At 40.9% G+C, this 22,779-nt stretch overlaps 1 protein-coding gene across 1 annotated transcript in view; it reads right to left on the bottom strand.

Annotated features, from left to right (window-relative positions):
• Positions 1 to 22,779, bottom strand: part of ATP8A2 (ATPase phospholipid transporting 8A2) — a 2,134,099-nt gene that overhangs the window by 740,973 nt on the left and 1,370,347 nt on the right. Inside the window, exon 26 of the mRNA XM_086935178.1 lies at positions 14,563 to 14,746. Coding sequence (XP_086791304.1) covers positions 14,563 to 14,746 — 184 coding nt within the window. The remainder of the gene's footprint in view (positions 1 to 14,562; positions 14,747 to 22,779) is intronic.

The raw sequence follows: 22,779 nt of genomic DNA, 5'->3' as shown, positions 1-22,779 counted from the left end.
CGGGCGAGTTATATGAAATTGGAGAAGTGTAGCGGGTGCGCACACCGCTTCCATTAAAGCCCCTGAAGAGAAGCAGATGGAGCTTCGAAACGCGTCGGGCAGATCCATTACGGAGCGGCGTCTACAAGCGGATCCCCGTCCTCACCTACACATAAATAAAGCTGCTGCTCGCGTGCTACTCAAAGGTGGACAACCTGGGAGCGAGAATTTATATGCGGCAGTCCAGCCGCAGAGTATGCACCACCCCGTTAACGTGGGGGTCACAGCAGTGAAGTAGCAGCCGTACATGGGATCAAGGACGGGCCCACTTGTGGAGTCCATACAGGACTTGATTGTGTGCTTTCCGCACTACACTTCCCAGAAGTCTCATTGGAGCCTCCCATCGGCGGGTGAGTTATATGAAATTGGAGAAGTGTAGCGGGTGCGCACACCCCTTCCGTTAAAGCCCCTGAAGAGAAGCAGATGGAGCTTCGAAACGCGTCGGGCAGATCCATTACGGAGCGGCGTCTACAAGCGGATCCCCGTCCTCACCTACACATAAATAAAGCTGCTGCTCGCGTGCTACTCAAAGGTGGACAACCTGGGAGCGAGAATCTATATGCGGCAGTCCAGCCGCAGAGTATGCACCACCCCGTTAACGTGGGGGTCACGGCAGTGAAGTAGCAGCCGTACATGGGATCGAGGACGGGCCCACTTGTGGAGTCCATACAGGACTTGATTGTGTGCTTTCCGCACTACACTTCCCAGAAGTCTCATTGGAGCCTCCCATCGGCGGGTGAGTTATATGAAATTGGAGAAGTGTAGCGGGTGCGCACACCGCTTCCGTTAAAGCCCCTGAAGAGAAGGAGATGGAGCTTCGAAACGCGTCGGGCAGATCCATTACGGAGCGGCGTCTACAAGCGGATCCCCGTCCTCACCTACACATAAATAAAGCTGCTGCTCGCGTGCTACTCAAAGGTGGACAACCTGGGAGCGAGAATATATATATATATATATATATATATATATATATATATATATATATATATATATATATATATTCCACAAGCAAATGTCCCTTGGTTGAGGAGGAGCGGCCAGTCAGCTGGTGCAGGCGACGAGTCAAGAACAAGACTCGTAATTTATTGTCAAGCAATTGAGAAAAGACACCGCACTCTTCTCGGATGATTAAAGCAGTTTAATCCAGCTCAGAAAAACTTCCTTCACCTACGCGTTTCGAACAGTAAATGTTCAGGATCACGGTAGTTACAAGTCCGTTTTCACTTTCTGTTATTTATACCCTCCTTCCCACTTTGACACTTAGGAGGCATTGTGGGAGGGGTAGTTCATACTAGGCTTTGTTAAAAGCCATTTATCGAATTCCCAACATATGTTTAAGCCACGTATTTGTATATATATGGCAATTGCATTTAAAAAGCCTATTTCGGCTTTCTGTGATTGTGGGCTGAGTGCCCAATTTCTAATGGAACCAGGAGATTATTCATAGTTCCTTGTTAAGTATGTGCTGTGATAGCTTAGTGCTTATTCTTGATATTGTTTCTGTGGCTTATATATTTGTATGGGAAGTCGATATAGACACGCACAATTCAGACTTAGGGCAGCTTTTACGATAAACATTTATCTCGCAGTCTATTTTTCGCTTCTGACAATTCAATCTACTTAAGTTCAGTCCAAAATGTATTCCGAGATGTGAGCAATCATACACTGTCAAAGCAAAAAGTCTCCTTCTTATATTTCAAACATTCTATGTACAGTTCATTTTCCTTTGTCATTTCTGCTGCCCATTGGTTGAGGCTTCATGTTATGTACCCTTTCTTCTGATTCTAACTGGTTTGTTTTACCAAACTATGGACTCTAGCACTAAAACACGTTGAAAGTAGGAAACATAAATGGAAGGCAAAATCAAGTTCACAGTTTGAAAATCTTGCATTAGATATATCCTGGTCTTTTTATAAATGTACATACAGTTCCTCGTCCCCGTTCAGACCGATCGGGACTTTGGTTTTGAATCTTATTATCAACTTAGATTCCAATCGTCTTAATTTTTGTAAGCGATTTCCTCCTCTTTCATTCTCTGGCACCATTGCAATTCCTGAGTATTTGACATCTTGCCAGGTTTTGTTCTTATGTATCATTAAGTGTTTGGCCATAGCATATGTTTGATCTTTGTTTTGTATCGCTCTAATGTGCTCCAACATCCGTTTTTTGAGAGCACAAATGGTGGATCCAATATACCGTTTGCCACAGCCACATTCCAATAGATAGACAACATAATGTGATTCACATGTTATTTTGTGTTTGATTTCAAATGGTTGTCCTTTGGGGTCATTTAGAGATTTTAGGTTCCTCCCAATCTAACACGCTTTGCATGACATGCATTTCGTGAAGCCTTTTTGTCTCTTTTGTAGCCACAATTCTTCTTTTTTATCAATGAAGTGACTGTTGACCAAGGTATCTCCAAGAGATGGTGCCTTCCTAAATGAGATTAGAGGTGCATCACCAATCATATTTCCAATGTCCAGATCTTTTTTTAGTACACTCCAGAATTTGGTGACTATTTTTCTGATTTGTACACTCTCTTTAGAGTATGTCAGGATGAGACGTGGTTTTTCCTCCATCTGTTGTGTTTTTCTTTCTTTTTTTCAATTAAAGTCTCAGTTCTTGTCTTTTTTCTTGCTCTTTGTTCTCCAAGTTTAATAGTCTTTATACTGTATCCTCTCTGTGTGAACCGTTGTGTGGTTTCTTCAAATTTCTTTTCCATTTCCATCGGTTCTGAACAATTACGTTTCATACGTAAAAATTCCCCATATGGTACATTTTGCTTCAATGACTCTGGGTGGAAACTAGTTCCATGAAGGATACTGTTGGTGGAGGTCTTTTTTCGGAAAAGGGTAGTATGTATTTTGTCATCTTTTATGTATACCTTGGTATCCAGGAAATCAATTTCTTTTTCTTGGATGTTAAATGTAAATTGTAGTCCCACATTGTTAGTATTCAATATCGCTATATACTAGAGCAATTCTTCTTTTGTGCCTTTCCACAGTAGAAAAAGATCGTCGATAAATCTCAACCACAAGACCACTTTTGTGGTATATGGATCGTTTTCTTCTCTCCAAGCTATGTGTTTCTCCCACCATCCCATGGTGAGATTAACATAGCTTGGAGAGAAGGAAACTCCCATAGCAGTTCCACGATTCTGAGAGTAGACTCCGTTGTTAAAGAGGAACACATTGTTTGTTAGACATATTTTTATCATTTCTAAAAGCATGGTTGTATGGTTGAGTTCCCCAATTAGTCGTTGTTTGAGAAAATATGCAATACCACAAGAAGGAGACGAGGAAGCCAAAAAACTAAGAACAATAATGGAAACCAACTTGGACAAACATGAAAATGAAATAGAGGAAAGAAAACAACGCAAATTCAGAAGGGACGAGTTCGATTATGCAAATGGCGCCATATTCACATTTGCAAAAAGATGTGATGCCCTAAAACAACAAGGTGCAACTAAACAACAAAAGTCAAAGGGAATGACACCCTGAGCAAGTGAAACTGAATCAGACGCCAGCGAAGGGGAACAAAGGGTGAGAATGGAAAAAACAACTGCATTCAAGAGGTTTTCTTTTTTAGAGGAAATGGAACTGTTGTATCTGGATCAGCAAAATCCAAAAACAAAAGGGAGAGGTCGAGGCAGAGGAAGACCTGGGGGCCGAGGGCAAGGCCAATACACAAACCCAAATCCAAGCGCAAAACCAGAAGAGCAAAACACTCCAAGATATCCATTGCGCAATCGTACTCTGCCAAGAAAATGACCAGTGTAAAATCAAATGATCCAGTTCCGAATCTGGTAATTAATCTGTCTGACTATACATTATCAACAACAGAACAGAAATTACTCAACAAAGGCTTGACCTTCAGCCCGGAAAAACATCATGACAGTGTGGAAACCAAAATAGACATATATAAGTATATCTGTAAATTAAAGTTGAAAAAATTCTTTGCCAAAACACCGAAAAGAGTGGAAGAAGATCCAAATATTGACAACATCTCTGTGCAGAAAGGATATACTGTTTCAGAAATACCAGCACTAAAGGTAGCTTACGAACTGGCACATGATGAGAATGATTTGGCAATTACGGATGCACAAATACTAAGAGAAATGGAAATTCCACACAACACACATCCGAAAAAATTTTGTCCTGCATTACATCCAGGCAACAGGATTGATGCGTTTCATGATCTTATTAATACGGAACTTGACAACATGAGAAATAACAACAACCACAAAAAAGAGAACTTAACTGGGGAAGAGCGCCAAGCACTGAAATCTCTAAAAGGAAACCTGACAATCGAAATAAAACCCGCTGACAAAGGCGGAAATATTGTGATCCTCAATAAAATAGACTACATAGAAGAAGCCAATCGACAACTGAACGATGTGAACAACTATACGAAACTGAAAGATAATCCGATGGCAGAAATGACAGCATCAATACATCAACAAATAAAACAATGGCAGGAAAAAGGACTACTCAATCAAGAGGAGAAAAATTTCCTCACAGTCCAGAATCCAACCACACCAACGATTTACTTTCTACCGAAAGTTCACAAAACTTTGAATAAACCACCAGCCCGGCCGATAGTATCAAGCTGTGGCTCTCTGTACGAAAACATTGCTTCATATGTAGACTATTTCCTAGCCCCGATTGTACCGACACTCACCTCCTTCATTAAGGATACTGGAGATTTTCTCCGGATCCTCATGGAAACGGAATGGCAACCCACATACCTGCTAGCCACAATTGATGTGGTATCGCTTTACACATCTATTGAACATCAACTGGGCTTAAAAGCTGTCACATATTTTCTCAAACAACGACCAATTGGGGAACTCAACCATACAACCATGCTTTTAGAAATGATAAAAATATGTCTAACAAACAATGTGTTCCTCTTTAACAACGGAGTCTACTCTCAGAATCGTGGAACTGCTATGGGAGTTTCCTTCTCTCCAAGCTATGCTAATCTCACCATGGGATGGTGGGAGAAACACATAGCTTGGAGAGAAGAAAACGATCCATATACCACAAAAGTGGTCTTGTGGTTGAGATTTATCGACGATCTTTTTCTACTGTGGAAGGGCACAAAAGAAGAATTGCTCCAGTATATAGTGATCTTGAATACTAACAATGTGGGACTACAATTTACATTTAACATCCAAGAAAAAGAAATTGATTTCCTGGATACCAAGGTATACATAAAAGATGACAAAATACATATTACCCTTTTCCGAAAAAAGACCTCCACCAACAGTATCCTTCATGGAACTAGTTTCCACTCAGAGTCATTGAAGCAAAATGTACCATATGGGGAATTTTTACGTATGAAACGTAATTGTTCAGAACTGATGGAAATGGAAAAGAAATTTGAAGAAACCACACAACGGTTCACACAGAGAGGATACAGTATAAAGACTATTAAACTTGGAGAACAAAGAGCAAGAAAAAAGACAAGAACTGAGACTTTAATTGAAAAAAAGAAAGAAAAAACACAACAGACGGAGGAAAAACCACGTCTCATCCTGACATACTCTAAAGAGAGTGTACAAATCAGAAAAATAGTCACCAAATTCTGGAGTGTACTAAAAAAAGATCTGGACATTGGAAATATGATTGGTGATGCACCTCTAATCTCATTTAGGAAGGCACCATCTCTTGGAGATACCTTGGTCAACAGTCACTTCATTGATAAAAAAGAAGAATCGTGGCTACAAAAGAGACAAAAAGGCTTCACGAAATGCATGTCATGCAAAGCGTGCAAGATTGGGAGGAACCTAAAATCTCTAAATGACCCCAAAGGACAACCATTTGAAATCAAACACAAAATAACATGTAAATCACATTATGTTGTCTATCTATTGGAATGTGACTGTGGCAAACGGTATATTGGATCCACCATTTGTGCTCTCAAAAAACGGATGTTGGAGCACATTAGAGCGATACAAAACAAAGATCAAACATATGCTATGGCCAAACACTTAATGATACATAAGAACAAAACCTGGCAAGATGTCAAATACTCAGGAATTGCAATGGTGCCAGAGAATGAAAGAGGAGGAAATCGCTTACAAAAATTAAGACGATTGGAATCTAAGTTGATAATAAGATTCAAAACCAAAGTCCCGATCGGTCTGAACGGGGACGAGGAACTGTATGTACATTTATAAAAAGACCAGGATATACCTAATGCAAGACTTTCAAACTGTGAACTTGATTTTGCCTTCCATTTATGTTTCCTACTTTCAACGTGTTTTAGTGCTAGAGTCCATAGTTTGTTAAAACAAACCAGTTAGAATCAGAAGAAAGGGTACATAACATGAAGCCTCAACCAATGGGCAGCAGAAATGACAAAGGAAAATGAACTGTACATAGAATGTTTGAAATATGAGAAGGAGACTTTTTGCTTTGACAGTGTAGGATTGCTCGCATCTCGGACTACATTTTGGACTGAACTTAAGTAGATTGAATTGTCAGAAGTGAAAAATAGACTGCGAGATAAATGTTTATCGTAAAAGCTGCCCTAAGTCTGAATTGTGCGTGTCTATATCGACTTCCCATACAAATATATAAGCCACAGAAACAATATCAAGAAAAAACACTAAGCTATCACAGCACATACTTAACAAGGAACTATGAATAATCTCCTGGTTCCATTAGAAATTGGGCACTCAGCCCACAATCACAGAAAGTCGAAATAGGCTTTTTAAATGCAATTGCCATATATATACAAATACGTGGTTTAAACGTATGTTGGGAATTCGATAAATGGCTTTAACAAAGCCTAGTACGAACTACCCCTCCCACAATGCCTCCTAAGTGTCAAAGTGGGAAGGAGGGTATAAATAACAGAAAGTGAAAATGGACTTGTAACTACCGTGATCAGGAACATTTACTGTTCGAAACGCGTAGGTGAAGGAAGTTTTTCTGAGCTGGATTAAACTGCTTTAATCATCCGAGAAGAGTGCGGTGTCTTTTCTCAATTGCTTGACAATATATATATATATATATATATATATATATATATATATATATATATATATATATATGAATTTACTGGGTAAAAAACATTAAAGTGCTTACTTTTCATTAATTTAAGTTTAACAGTTATGGTTAGAATCACAATCTAAAGGTCGCACAACAATTCTCCAGTTCGGGTTAGAGCTGTAATCCATCTTTTTACACACTATTGCATTAACAACTGTTATTACAAATAGCTACATATGAACTTTTTTCAATTTATTTCTTACTGATAAGATTTCTAAAAATGTTTTCTCATCTTCTGTTTCTATTTCCTTATGTTGTTCAGCATGTCATATGTGGACTTCGGACTCTCTGCAATCTTCAGGTGTGGGTTGACTTTCTACTGTTCCATACTTGGCATCACCGCTTGAACACTTGCCAGGGTTTCAGTCCAACTGCCTCTGCTTCTCTCCTGTCCGCACCTTATCTCCTCTCTCATGCTTTGAACTAGGAGTCATTTCATGGCTATGGTTCTAAATGAGAACAATCCTTCTGCTCACAAAGCCCACAAGTGACTCTGCAGGCATTACATTCTTCCAGCCAGGAAGAAGGGTGAACAACTCCCCAATGATGCAGTCTTTTGTGGACTTCTCTGGTTCCCCCATCTCCCCAGTTCATTTCAACATGTCATCATCAGAAGCAGATGTTCCTGCAGACGTTAGCTGCCCCTTGTCTGCCATGGTCTGAGGGATTACTGCAGCCTCTCCAAAGCACAACTGCTCAGGCCTCCTGCTCTTTTCAAAATGGTTGCTGTGCCGTGTTCCTATGGGTTTGGCACATTTCTAAGTGGTGTAAGGTTACCTGAGTTCTCAGCAAATGAGACACTCAAAATGTCCTTTAAAATGTAAATTAGTATGTGGAGTAGACAGGAAGTTCACGACTAAACAGGAAGTTATGCTTTAATTGCTAGACACACCCCGTTCTTGGTCAAGTAAGACAGTTGATCCAGCGTAAGCAGTATAAATATTTTTAGATTGAACCTAAAATTCACTACTTACTCATTTATCTCTCTAACTGTACTGGGCCCCCTACAGCTAGATGGATCAAAGAATTGCCATTACCAAAGAGGGAATGGTCCTCTGATGGATCTTTATCCGCCGATAGCAGGGGTGGGAAATTTGATCTCCAAAAAACACAATGTTAGCCATCAGTTGAGGACCGTTAATTGGTGACTAACTCACAAGTTTGAAATAAGGTTCAAATACACTACTCACTCTCAAGACCATAGAGAAAAAATAAAGTATCACAATTGGGAGACCTAACCTCCTAAAGAAACTAAGTCTAACTAGAATGATACACACTCGAGGCTCTGTTACTAGAACACAGACTAAAAGAAGCAGACCTTGATATTCTGAAAAGATTAGCACAGTTCAAATAAAGAACATCAAAGTGGAAACAGTGTAAGGGGTTGCCCCTCCTTTGGGGCACCTTAATGACGTAGTGTCACTCCACTAGTCAGTCCATCGTATGATTACTTTACATATGTAGTCACCAAATGCATTTTAGTTACTGCTACATTCTTTCCCAAGCCTTTCATTTAAACAACTTGGTTTTCTGGGCCTCACAGGTTTGTCAACTGTAAGAAATATACAATGTGACAGACTATGGCATCAGGTTAGAGTTGAATTTCCCACAGAGCCATCTCACAGTGTGCCTCGAAAAAAATGCCTTTTATATGAAAGATGAAATATGTACTTAAGAAATAATGCAACAGTTGCAGAAATGTAAATGAAATATTATGCTTGCTAATGGAAACTGGCAGCTCAAGAAAGAACATGTTTTAAGATTAAAATGCATACATCAGCTTTAAATGAATGTAACTTAATTGGCATCGAATATATTGCGTCCTACCATCATGTTATAATAACAGAAGAGTAATAAATGTTTCGCCAATGTATTATTACACAAAATTGATTAATGTTAGCTATAGCCTACAGCTACAAATTTACAACATCCATAGATGTAAATGATTCTTAATTATTTTTTTACTAAAATGTTTCCTAATTTTTATAATCATTAGGGTCTCTTCTATCTCCTGTAAATTTCAATTTCCTAACTAATTTTATCGCATAATTGCACCACAATCTAGTTATAATGCATTTGCAATTAAAGGCAATCAAACTGTTAGGCCCCATCATTAGATTAATTTGTTTTCATCAGTATGTGAATAGTAAAACAATTTCATGAGTAATCTTGCTATTTATCTATTAATAAGTGCTATAACTATTTAACAGTGTATTTTCTCCTTTTCGAATTCTTTCAATCACGCTTTCAAGGTGTTGTTACTTCACTTGTCTTTATTGCTGTATCACTTTGTTCATCGAGTGCAATGTGCGCATTCAGGTTTTTGTCTCTAAATCGGTAGAAGTGTCATGTACAGTGTTTTTGAAATATTTGTGCTCTCAAAGTCTAGGGATTCAACACTAAAAAAAGTGAAGCTCAGAATCAATGACCCCTCAAAATTGAATGCGGTGCCAGGGAACATGTAAGTAGGTCACTTTATTTGGAGATATTTGTTTTGTAAATGTATGTGGCTACAACATGTCATTACTCCACAGATTATTTTTTGAGGATGTGGACTTGAGAAACTTAAGATGGAACCCATAATCTGTGGCCCTGACAATTGGATGTGTATTACGTTGCTTTCAAGATGGCACTCATAATGCGCAGCCTTGCCAACTAGACTGCAGACGCTGTACTTTCAAAATGGCACGTAAGTCTGCAAAATATCAAACTGTATACTGAAAAACAGTGAGGTGGTTTGGATCCCACTTTTGAATGTATTCTCCAGACAGAGGATGTAGATCAAGTGTCTAAGGTGTCAGAATTGGTTTGGGTTAGTTCTCTCTCAAATGTAATTCTCAGGCTGCCTTTCAGACTCCGTCTTTGTGCAAGGAGGTGACTCTCACAAAAAGTAGCAATAAGGCTGGTTCCAAGCAGACGTATATAAAACAAGGCCACAATGAAGTGTGAGATCTCTGTATCCGATTGCCATGTCATCAACCTTCCTGAAGCAGTAGTCAGTGGTAGACATGCTACCATACTTTGAACAAAAGACTCCAGTTCGACTTATGAACTCGACCATCTATAAAATGGTTGTGATTTGGAAGGAATAATCAGCAGCCCTTTGCTAAGAAGATCTCCATTGACTTCCTATGAGGAGTCCTGCTTCCATCCTCCCCCACTTTTGCATCTGAGTATCCACCCTTCAGTCACAAGAATGCAGTCAATATAATTCCCCTGTCGGAAGAAGCTGCATTTATCCTCTATTCTGTGCACTGCTAAATCAGTGGACATTCAAAATGGATCCAACAGGCAGCAGTACTCAAGACTAACCACACAAGGTCCTACTACCACACACAGACTACACATTTACTGCACAGATAAGAACTTGACACATACACAGAATGTCATCTCAAGGTCTTTGGTTCACATTAAAGGAGAACTTTGCATAAGAAGGGTAAGTAGACCACATTCATTGATGAAATAGAGACAAAAAGTCTAAAGATTCACATAAAACCTTGGTACAATGCCACTATTGCCTTAAGTGATTTACCCCGGGTGTTACTAGTAGCCCTAACCCTGCTATGAGGGTGCACTTGGTGTGACCCTTGAGGTGACTGAAGATGTTCTGGTTCTTCAGGTTGTGGGAGAAAAGGGTATGCAGTTCCTTGGGTAGGACAAAGAGAGAACAGAGCCGGCTTGTCAAAAGATTAGTCAGACTCACAAAGAAAGAGGAAGGGAATTCCTCTTGTCAGAACTAGGGTACTTCCCGGTCCAGGCGGCGAGGGGTAGGTTATCCAGCCCACTTCAGTAACCTAAATCGACACCAGACTCTAGGTGTCCGGTACCGCATCGGATACGGATTGGAGTGTATTTTAGTACTGGTAAAACTGTTTTCCATAGAATAGACATGGTAGGTAGCACCTGCACCCACCACATTGTGTAGATTGTTTTTTTGTCTCGCCTAGCGATGCAGCGAAGCTGCTCGCTAAGCGAGGTCTATTGTCCCCGACTTGCTTAGCGAAGCGGGACAAGAGAGGTGCACGAGCTGGTAAACAAATTGGAGACATGAGCTGTGTACGCGCGCTTTTCGAGACATGAGCTGTGAGCTTGTACGGCAGCGTTAGCAGCATCTCTTCTCCCGCTCCCGCACGCTTTCACTTTCGCAAGCGAGGGCGCCTGGACAGCCCATGGGCACGCTCACGGCATCTTGCGCCGATCATTGGAGTCAGCTACGCTCTCTAAACATATGTTAAACGTTGGAGCCACACGGACTCAGTGAGCCAATAATGTCCCCAAGTGCTGCAAAACTCAGCCCTACTCACCGGGCTACTTGCTGCCTGCTCTCACTCATGTACGCCCCGCTCTCACAGCTGAGACCTCAGCTTCGAGCCTGGCAGGCGGCAGGCAGAGAAGCGAGCAGATACCGGGAGCGCGTGGGACAGCTTCGCCCCTCCACCCTCTCGTCCCGACGGCTCTCGCGCGCTCCCTCCTCACACCCCCCATCCATAATTGATGCCTGCTTTGGGCAGATGCTTCGGGCCAGGGACTAGAGTATCTGCTAAATTTATGGAGGAGAGAGGGAGCAGGATGGTGCAGCAGGTATTTCACTTTCTTTTCTGCTTGGCACTGGCGTTGCATCACAGGGAGTGCACTGCGGGTGTCAATCTGTCCCGCGCCGTGTGAGCCTCTCGCAGGCACCAGAAGACATATGCCCCTCGTGCGGCCACCACAAGGCTGCAGTTTGATTCCAGGTGTGGGTGGTATAAGGAAAGGCACTGAATGCAGCGCACTGGCATCTGGTCGGCATCTTGCCACAGGACCAAGGGAAGCCTCACCGTTAAGTAGCTCTTGACTGGCGCCAGGTTGACGGGAAGGATCTTAATTTGTCCGTTGTTACTACCCACTAGGAGCCCGCGCATTTTAGGGTTTGAATGTTCATACTCCCACCAGGATAAGATGTTAGGGGCAACGACACTTGACTCAACGGTGTTGCAGGAAACGATAGACTCGTTCCCCCTAAATGGACGCTGAAACTCCCAGATGGCTATGTTTCCATATTCAAAGAGGACGGCTAGAAGAATCAAGCCCACATTGAGAATCTGGTTGCTGTGGGGTTTTTTGGTGGTAGTGCAGAGTCCCGACTACTCCATATACTTTGGCATCTGCAAGCGTTGCTGCCGCTGGATCTCTGCTTCGGAGAGGTGACACTTGCACTGCTTGAAGTTGGCTTTGTGGAGCTCGTGTTTATAGAGCTTAGTCAGGTCCACCAGAGGCACCCACTGCAGCCGGTCCAGGCTGGAATAAACACTCAGCCTGTTGTCCACTGCATGTATTGGCAGCCGAGGGGGTAGGGGCTGGGGGGTCACAATAGATTCATCACGTTGCACTCAGTGGACAGGTATGGAGAGGGACCAGTTTGACCATCAAAAAGTTAGAGTTCAAATATAATAGTAGGTCATGGGGAGGGCCACTGGAATTATGCCATCCTGTGTTTTCTGCTTTATTTGGCATAATTATCCCTCATCTGGCGCATAATCTGTAGATAAATTGTTTCTAACTCAAAAGGATAAAAGCTTACTGAAAACTTGGTGATATATGTTCACACGCTTTGGAAGACCCTTTACAGACGTTAGCTGGTCATCTTTCAGTTGCTTATTTATATGTTTGATTGTTAAACTGGTACTAATGAGGTGACATTTTTGTCGAGACAGTATTTCCATGTGTAACAAGCATTTGCAATGCAATATGTCTCGCATTTGCGAGAGTTTAGCCTATTGGCATTGTAAATGACAATGCCTTTTATTTATGTTTTAAAAACCAACACATAAATAAAAAGCATTGCAATTTACAATGCCAATAGCTCAAAGTCTAACAACTGCGAGACCTATTGCATTGCAAATGTTTGCTGCACTAGGTCTTGAAGAATTGCCACGGATCACTATGACCACGAGGCATGAAACATGTTGACCGCCAGAGTTGAGCATAGCTGAACTCAACCCTTACATCAGCAAGCTGCCACTCTTATTCTGTTTTTAATCAGGTGGATAGCCAGCCTGAATAAAAGCCATTTTTGGACTATCCCACCAGTTTTAAACCACCATTTTTATCCTACATCTACACCACTAAGGCCCCTCACACGCACTGCACCATACAGCCTGGAACAAAAGATCTCCGCTAAAGAGCCTCTTTATGGGTGCCCGTCAGGTATTGCAGCGCCGATCCGACAAGGAGCAGGTCCATATGAGTAAGCATGACACCTAGCTGGCTGGATGTGTGAGGACCCTAGTTCCGACAAGAGGAATTCCATTCCTCTTTCTTTGTGAGTCTGACTAATCTTTTGACAAGCAGGCTCTGTTCTCTCTTTGTCCTACCCGAGGAACTGCATACCCTTTGCTCCCACTGCTTGACAGGGCTTGTATGCTGGACCTCTATCAAAAGACCTATAGTCCCTCCTTCTTGTTTATTGGTTCTTCAGGTTACCATGTATTGGCGTAGGCCTCTGCACCAGCATTAGTATAGTGTGATTGCAGGGCCAAACAAAATGTCAGGATGCATTAAAGGCAATGTAAAAACAAGCATAAACTATTAATTAATCAATCAATCATTTAAACATCAAATATTGAATACCTGGCAGTACAATACAGATTACTTCAAACTCTGAGGCATACAAACAGCAAAAACGAGATATAAAGGAATTAATAAATAATGCAGAAAACATCACTAATTATAAAGATGAGACTACAATAGTACTTGAGGCTCAAGAATATAAGAGGTAAATAACAGGGCCCATCATAGACACTGACCATTAACCTCTTAATGCCCCTAGACCCAGGGAAGGGGAACTTATATCATGAGAGAGAACACTTGCTGTGACATAGGCTACAATGCACAGCATATATACATATGGTATTGGAGTGTTATCTCGGTCCCAAGTTGCGGCATTTGAAATTTTGATCTCAAGTTGGGCTCATGAAGTCTATTAAGGAACTATTCATTTGCATGTATAAAGTTCCCATTAGAAAAGCACACTGAGCAGCTACTGGTTAATCTCTCCTCTGTTTTGCTGTCAGTTCCATTGGTGTTTTAAACATGTAATTGACATGAAGAATAAACCCTTTAATTTGAGTGATGTATGTAACAGAAAGTAAACATGTATGCAAACTAGAGATGCATTTATAAGTTTCTTAGAGCCCAACTGTCCTAAATGACGCCTGCTCTTGGTTAAGGAACAGCGTGCTCACCCCACTGCAGGCTGGATGAAACCCAAGCTTCTGGAAGAGACTGATCTTCGTGCTGAGGGGAACCGCAAGATCAAACCTCTAAGGAGCCGCATTAGGCAAGAGGTGTCAACGTTAGTCCCAACCCTCAAAGAGGTCCTGAACTTCAAACATCACTTGAATCAAGAGCCAGCAGCGGCTGGCCTAGCACAGCTGAGACCTCTGTCAACAGCATACGGCAGCTGGGCTCTTATGCTTCTAACCTGTGCAATGGAGTAATCCGAGGAGTTGGTTGCCTGCATGCCCTCGTTCCCACTGATCCCAACTCCAACGTGTGCGGTCTGGATCATTCCTACATCGTTGGCACCATCTCCGATCGCGAGTGTGATGGCGTTCACATGCTTCTTCACCATGTCTACTATTTCAGACTTCTGCAGGGGAGACACTCTGCAAAGTAGAAGAGAAACGTCAATCAGCTTTGCTTATGTGCAGATGTACAAGTCTTTCCAAAGAGGCAGCTGGAAGCTAGATTTAGATACCCCCAGGGGCGCTGCTTGGAAGCGCCCCACCACGTTCAATACGTACGCTTTAAAGCAGCTGACGCATTACATTTTTATAAAAAACACATTGTTGAATTACGTTTCCTTTCTGATCATCATGCCAACACTGATGCAAAGATGTATAAACTGTACATCCTTTCAAAAGCTTTCTACAATAAGCGTTTTCTTCTCTGGCGCATACAATGCCGTACACATGGCCAAAACTGAAGACATCTCATCATTCTCCAGACTGATGATGAAGCTAAAAAGCATGTTTGTTTATTTGAATGAGGAACTGTTTTAGAAAGAAAGATCAAAAAGTCTGTGTGTGGCCAATAAACTAAATAAATTCAGCAACATAATGCAATTATGATAATAAGGCAATAAGAAGGTCTAAGTAAATATCAACTATCATAAGTAAATTAAATCCATTATTGAATGTACCCAGATGTTCCTGTTATGTGTTAATCGAAATGAGTACAGATTTTATTGCAATGTATACACATATTACTAAAACATACTTCCCCAAAAAATCTTGATTCTGCGAATCCGCATGGCTAAACGCTTTACTAAGATGTATGACTATCTAAATACTTGATTGGCAATGACCAAGGATTTTGCCTTAGTTCTTCGAAATTTGGTAATTTCTGCATGGTACGGTGCGTTTAATCGCACATATTCATAGCGTATGTCTATTTCCCTAACCCTATGAGTGTGCTGTGGCTACACTGCGGAAATTCCACTTGCGGAGAGTCAGGAAATCTCACATTTCATGAAAAAATAAATCTTTACCCCATGCCCTACATAGAAAATATTTCACAGGAAAAGACTTTCTTTTCTTGTTACTTGGAAATTTTTAAATATTCTGTGCAGTTTCTCTCTTTGTGCAACACTTAAACCTGTGTCACAATAAACATTAAAATAAAGCAACAGTTAAATGTGAGAAATACAGTGCAAATGTGCTTGAAAGTCTACAAAATTAGAACTCTGTGTATTTTTCCACACCTTTCCGTGTTTCTTGACCTGGGAGTTTATTCACATGATTGTATAGTATTTATCGGACACTAATAGTACCAACATTATCTATCAGAGTAATTTTAATGTGATAATAGGGACACTGAAAATATCAATGATATTAACAACAATAACAATTGAGCATTATAGCCACGGGCCAGATTTTTATAAGGAGATAGAGTGGCTTTAACATAAGATAAAGGCAGTATTTCTATGATACAATTAAAACAATCCACCCACTGATGGTAGAATGTTCCAAGATAAAAAGGTACAATGAGAAAGACAAGCATTGGAATAGAAGATCTATACCAGCAACTATTGTCCCTGAGGCACTTCACTGTCTTCAATACATCACTCAATATTCCAAAGTACTAGTAGTAACAATAATAATGTTATTATTAGCTATTATCATACTATTAGATATACCTTTTGCAGGTATATGCTATGCAATGAGGTGAAAAAACACAGTAAGTACGTGAATAAACACCACAATAAGGCGAATAAACATCAACATGAGGCAAATGAGCATGCAAATGGGGTGAATAATCATGCACCTAGCTGTACGTTTCCCAACACATTTTCCAATGCATTTCACATACATATCTGTGCCTATCAATGGACCCGAAAGTAACAAAATAATAAAAATAATGTTATTCATATTATGCTTTTTATCAGGAGCACTTAAAGAAAATGTTAAATACACAATTAGTATTACCGAATTAAAATTGTTACTTACTTTACTGATGATCCTAGGAGGATGTAAGCAGTGCTTAATTTTTTACGTTATTAAGTGCAATGCCCCAAGTTTTTGCGGCTGGCTTTATAGAAGGTCAAGGTGTTTAATACCAAGGCTGCATAATCTCTATTCAACCTTATGCCTCTTTAATCCACCAGTAGAAGCTCCCTTCCTCTTTGTCTCATTCTTGCAGGCTCTTTTTCATCCCAGATTTCTCCCTTTGTCACTGTTTTTACTTTCTCTCCATCCTTCTTTCCCCATTTTGTGGTTTTATTTCTTTTGCACTTTAACAAAGACTGTTGAGAAAGATCTAAGTGGCAGAGGGCCCTACCTGCAGCCACCGCCTCAAATTAAGCACTATGAGAATTCACCGATCTCTGCGGCGGGAGCTCAAGTGCCTGCCTTGTCTTAGAGGCTCCTCAGGGGGCTCGCTTAGCGGGTTCCCTCAAAATGTCTTCTTCTGGGGCAGATGCCACTTTGAAGTGCTGAAAAGGTCTTCAACTGTAGAGGACCCAGTGCACGTGGGTGCAGAGCTTTTCCGAATGCATAAATCTGTACTAGTTCAGTAACGGAAAGGATCGAAGAACGTTTGTTTCACATTTTAAATCCTATGGCATTGCCTTCCAGTCTAAGCACAATTTCCCTACAAGATTCTTACATCAGGCACAACGTGTCAATCCTTTCTATGCTACGAGTCAGTCATGATATTTCTGAGCATGCAAACAGAGCAGGATGTTCACAGAGCATGCTTGGAAGTATGGGGCATATGGAGGGGCCATCCTGTTTTTAAGGCTGGCCCACGTTCACAGTGTGTCCTTAGATTTGCCCCTTTTGCCATGGAAAATAATGCATAAAAAAAAAACACAGGAGAACAGGAGGGTCGTCGATGCAAAGAGCTTGGTGCACATGGCAGCCACCAGCCAGTGTCTTTTAAAAAGCAAAGTGAAACATTTCATAAAATGTTATATTAGAGGGTTTTTAAGGTACCCGTGTCAGTTAGTTACCTGACTGCCAGATGCAGAGGGGTGTCATGCATGAAGGTAAAGCGTCATCTGCAGGGTGAAGGTTTTCCTCCAATGAGATTCCTCCCTTTCGACCTCACATAACAACCATTTACCTGTATCCCAGTATCATGTGCTCAGTCTCTGCAGGCTTTCCTAGACCACAGTCTGTATGTGCTGTAGGCCAGATGACTTTCCCCAACATCTGTGTGAGTATGCTCAGTGGGTCGTGTAATTGCCTGTGCCATGGTGCCTGTAGGGAGTTTGGGTAGTAGAAAATTTTAGAACAACCATCTGTGTTTGGTTTTACGTGTGCATAGTCAGTGCCTTCTGCAAGGTAGAGCCCAAGGGAGGTTGGTTCTTACCACTTTTCTCAGCATCCTTGGAGGTTTGTTCAGTGGGTCATATGCTCAATCACTATGTTTTCCTGCAGCCAAAAAGCAGTAGGGAGTTGTACTGTGACCTTCTCTTTTTAGGCATGTAAGAGTGTTCAGTTGGTTTAGCCATTGATCTCTATAAATGTCCTTATGACAGAATCCAACAAGGGATGTTTGGTCCTGCAACCTTTCCCAATGCCTTTGCTTGTATGCATGCTAGTGGGTCATGTGCTTCCTCGTTATGGATTTCTCTGTGACAGGCTCTATGGGGGAAGGGGTGATCTTGTAATCTTATGGAACACCTGCGTAAACATGTTCAACATATAGTGTGCTCAGCGATGTGGTTTACTTTATGATGGTGCACGCAAGTAAGTACAATTGTCTACAAAGTATCCAATGCTTCGATGTTGTGGCTTTCAATATGGTGGATTCCCAATGAGGGTGTTCCATGCCAGCTTCCTCCATTACCTTTCCTAGCTGTATTGCACTGGGCCCGTGCTTGGCCACTGCTGTATTACTGAAGTAGATCACCATAATAGTGTACCCTTCTGAGGAACTCGCATCACTTCTGAAAGTATGTTTCTGGGGTCACGATACAAGAGTCCTATTGGGTTTTGAGTCTTGCTACGTCTTTAACATCAGCATAAGTGTATTAAACAGATACATTTCAAGTGTGGATGCAAGCTGGGCATAAATGAAGCATCTAGTGAGGGTGCCAAGAGTAGAAGCAGACTTCGATCTACTATACAATACTGGCAGCATATTGCAAGTGAAGCCTATTTATATGTTGGTGAGTTTGTTGCAAAGCTGTGACTTGAAATAAAAGAAAAGTGTTGAACATTCCTTTGCCCTCATTTAGAGCTAGATGGAGGCAGTATCTACACCAAGGTCTAATGTCCATCAACATCCCACCAGTTTTCTGCCACAGCAACCATCGGATTTACGGCTGAATTGGTGTGTTAACCAGATCACTGGAATAGAATGATGGGGCAATAGGAGACATCAACATGTCAATGAATGCACCGCCATTTAAAGAACATTGGCACTGCCTGAGAAACATGATAATACTAGATATAGAAATGGCATTCTGAATTATGCCCACCTATTCGGATGGTAAAATGTGGATCAAGAATAACAACGTATTAGAAAAAGCCTACAAATTTGCTTATTTAGAAGGGTTAAAGGAGAAGGGTTAACTAGTTCCAAGGACCATCACAAAATACTCATTATGTATACGGGAAGTTCACTTAGCAGTTACTCAATATATTGTGATTAGGTGTGTCATCCTGCTAGGCACAGGCATTCTGCTGAAATATTCTCGCTATTCTATGTACAATATTGTGGTACAAAACGTTTGTTCCCAGAATATCACCTACCAAAATATTGCCAAGGTAAGAATACGTTAAATATGGTCAATTCCACATCTAAGCACATTTGACCTTGAAGATATGAATATTTTTCAAGGTGCATATATATAAGTGAATGTAAGTCCCTTACATCTATACTTACGTAAGTATATTTCCCTTGACCATTTTTGGTAGTCAGTATCCTGGCTACAATAGTTTTGTGATACAATATTCATAACTCAGTATTTTAGTAGTAGATCTGTTTGATAGGACAACTTGAATCACCACACTTCAAACACTGCTAGTGTAGCAGGAATGACATAGCTAACTCCTCTCTCTTCGTAGAAGTGTCAGCATTAGTCGGAGTGAAAGATGCACAGGAAAAATGTGTATAAAGATCTAGAGTGCCTAACTAAGAATAGACTAAACCGTAATACTGAAGCAGCAACCCTTCGCCAGATTGTTTTTATACCTGCTTAGAGTGCTGCGAGAGCTTTTGCATTATTGCACATTAACACACATTCTAAATGCACGTCTATCTTCCATTTCTTCGTGGTACATTTTACATTTAGCCTGACTGCTCGAGTAAGCCAGCAACAGTGAAGTCAGCTTTCCACCACAGGCTGCGGTATCTTTAGCCTGTGGTCATCTCACACTCTTTCCATGAGAAGACCTAGGCATTCATTTGTTAGGGACTGCCTTGCATTTTTGCTAGACCAAATGTTCAGTCCTTCACCTGCTGCCCTATAGAAAAGAATGTTAAAAATGAGGTAAATTTAAAGTTTTATCCTACAATGGTTCAGATGGTTAGGTTCTGGGTCCACTGATATTGCGAATTAGCACTTAAAAAATGTATGCTGCTTACTATATTTTTAATTGAACATGTATTAGACTTCAGTGGGTTAAGAGATTGGTAGAGTTTATGCGTAGAAAGAACTTTAGGGTTTCAGGGATGGGTGGAGTTTAGGGGTCAGAGATAGGCAAACTTTAGGTATAGTGAGGGGTTTTTAGGATTCAGGGATGGGCGGAGTATACGTTTAAAAAGTGCTTTTAGGGTTCAGGGATCGATGGAGTTTAGGGGTGAAGGATCAGCGTAGTTTATGCATAGGGTGGCACTTTTAAGGGGCAGAGATGGATTGGGTTTAGAGTTGGTGAGGGTTCAGTGAATTAAAAGCATCCAAGGTAATTGTTTGACCAAGTAAAGATATAAATCTGAAATAATGTCCCCTGACTTAAAGAACTGAAATAAATAATTTCAACAAAAATGCTTCTGAAATTAAGACCTGAAACCATTTCATTTACACCTTAAGGTGTCTATGAACTCCCAGGACCAAGCGGTGGCCGACACCTGTTTTGGGCTGTTAAAAATTATGAGAAATGTTCTCCCTCTGCTCCCTATCTCGTATAGGAAAACAGTGGTCCAAGCCTTGATCACGTCAAGGCTGGACTATGTCAGTGTGCTCTACCTGGGCCTCCCCGAATCACTACTTGGCCGCCTACAGGTGGTACAAAACGCGGCAGCCAGGGCTATTTTGAGGGTCGGCTCCAGGACTTACACGACCCCTTGTTTGAAGTCCCTGTGCTGGCTCTCAGTGAAAAAGAGGGTTAATTTTAAAGCTCTGGTTCCCGCTTTTAAGCCTCTTCACAAAATTGGAGCTCCTTACCTCATTAACAAAATCCAGCCCTACTTCCCATCTAGAACCTTGCGGTCATCGTCACAGCACCTTGCATTCGTGCCCAAGTTCTTTCAGTCTCGAAGGGGGGGGTGCTCTTTTCAGGTAGCAGCTGCAAAATTATGGAATAGCTTACTATTGTAAGATAAATAGGTCCAGAAATGGAGGTAAGTTACAATCTGTAGTTTAATGGATCACAGGGAGAGAAGTACAGGTCTTCCTGCCTCATCAACCGCCCCGTCGGAATCACAAGAATCTGGAATCACACATGACTCCATATTCTATTCTCCGTGATAGGAGGCAGAACTAAAGGCAATCATAACACTTACCTCCCTCTCTTAGGCAGATGGAAGACCTCCTTGGTTTCAGGAGGCATTTAAAAACCTGGCTCTTCCAACAATAGTGGATACACACACTTTTCATGTACACATTGCTTTGTTATGGGTTTTTTTAGATAGCGCCGAGACACTCCTCGGAGTAGCCGCAGGCTCAACAAATACCTTATAACACATAACATTAAAGATAAGTTTGCAGAGGACGATCTAAAAAAAAGACATTCTATGAATCGTTTTCTTTGAAATGATGAATGCCAATCATTCAGGAAATTCCTGTTAAACTGTGGAGGTGAAATGGTTTCTCAGTAATGGTACTCCCTTAAATAGTTTCTCAATGAAATCACATACAACCTCACGTACTTTGCTTCCAAGAAGTATAGTGTCAAGATACATTGACAACTATTGGGTTTATGCTATTTAATACTCTGGAGAGGAGGCCATCAAAGAGAGGCTGGGCCCTTGGTGAGCTAGCCATGAACATATGCACTAATGTTTTTCTTACCTAGAAGAAAATCAAAACTGATTATTTGTATAGGCAATTTTGGTATGTACTAAAGCGAGCTGAAAAACTTTTGATTGTACTGCACATGATATATGCTTACATTCATTTCATTCCTAAAGTAAAAGACTAATCTAAAAAGTCCATAAAATGAAATGTGAGGAACTGACATGATGTCGTTGAGTAAATACTAAGAGGTGATTTCACTTCAAACGTTTTTAATAGTGGTTCATATGAAGATTAATTTGTAGAACAAGATTCAATCTGTTGTGTATCACAAGCAAACATACAGCAGTAGAGGATGGATAAAATAGCACTTCAGTTTCTTCAAATACTGCAAAGGTTTGGATTGCTGACTCTAAAGGGCCATTGTCAATCTGACTCAGCAAGATACACACATGTATCTAAATACAGAGCTTCAGAATTGAATTATATACCAGTCTCCCAATCTCAGTTGAACCATGCTAGGGACTTTTGAATTACTGAGAGAATAGGAAGTAATTATTTCTTATAGCCAATTATCTAGGAGACCGCTCTCATCAAGGTAATGCCATTATATGAGTTGGATAACTTTTAATGACTTCAGAGCTTGCGGGATTGAAAATGGAGTGCAGCAACGTCTAGAAAAGCATACCATTGCAAATTGTTGCCATAGTTTAATCCCTACAATAAACCGTTAACATGAATGTGCCCTGTGGCCCATAGTCATCGATTCATTATTGATTCACCTTGTCCAAGATTAAACTGGAGTACGGGATATGATTAGCCCACCATATCATTGATTTAAGTACTCTTACGGATACAAACAAAATGATATCTTAGAATGTCTCACCAACTGAAATTTAAGGCTGATTAGGTTGATGAACGTATTTTTATCATCCTTATAAGAATGCACTAAGTTTACAAGCAGAACAACTTGTCTGTATAACCAACACAAGATGAAAATGAATGGAAAGCAAT

This window comes from Lissotriton vulgaris, chromosome 8 (assembly GCF_964263255.1).
Source record: "Lissotriton vulgaris chromosome 8, aLisVul1.2, whole genome shotgun sequence".
In the NCBI taxonomy this organism is placed as follows: domain Eukaryota; kingdom Metazoa; phylum Chordata; class Amphibia; order Caudata; family Salamandridae; genus Lissotriton; species Lissotriton vulgaris.
This window is presented reverse-complemented; position numbering and strand designations above follow the sequence as displayed.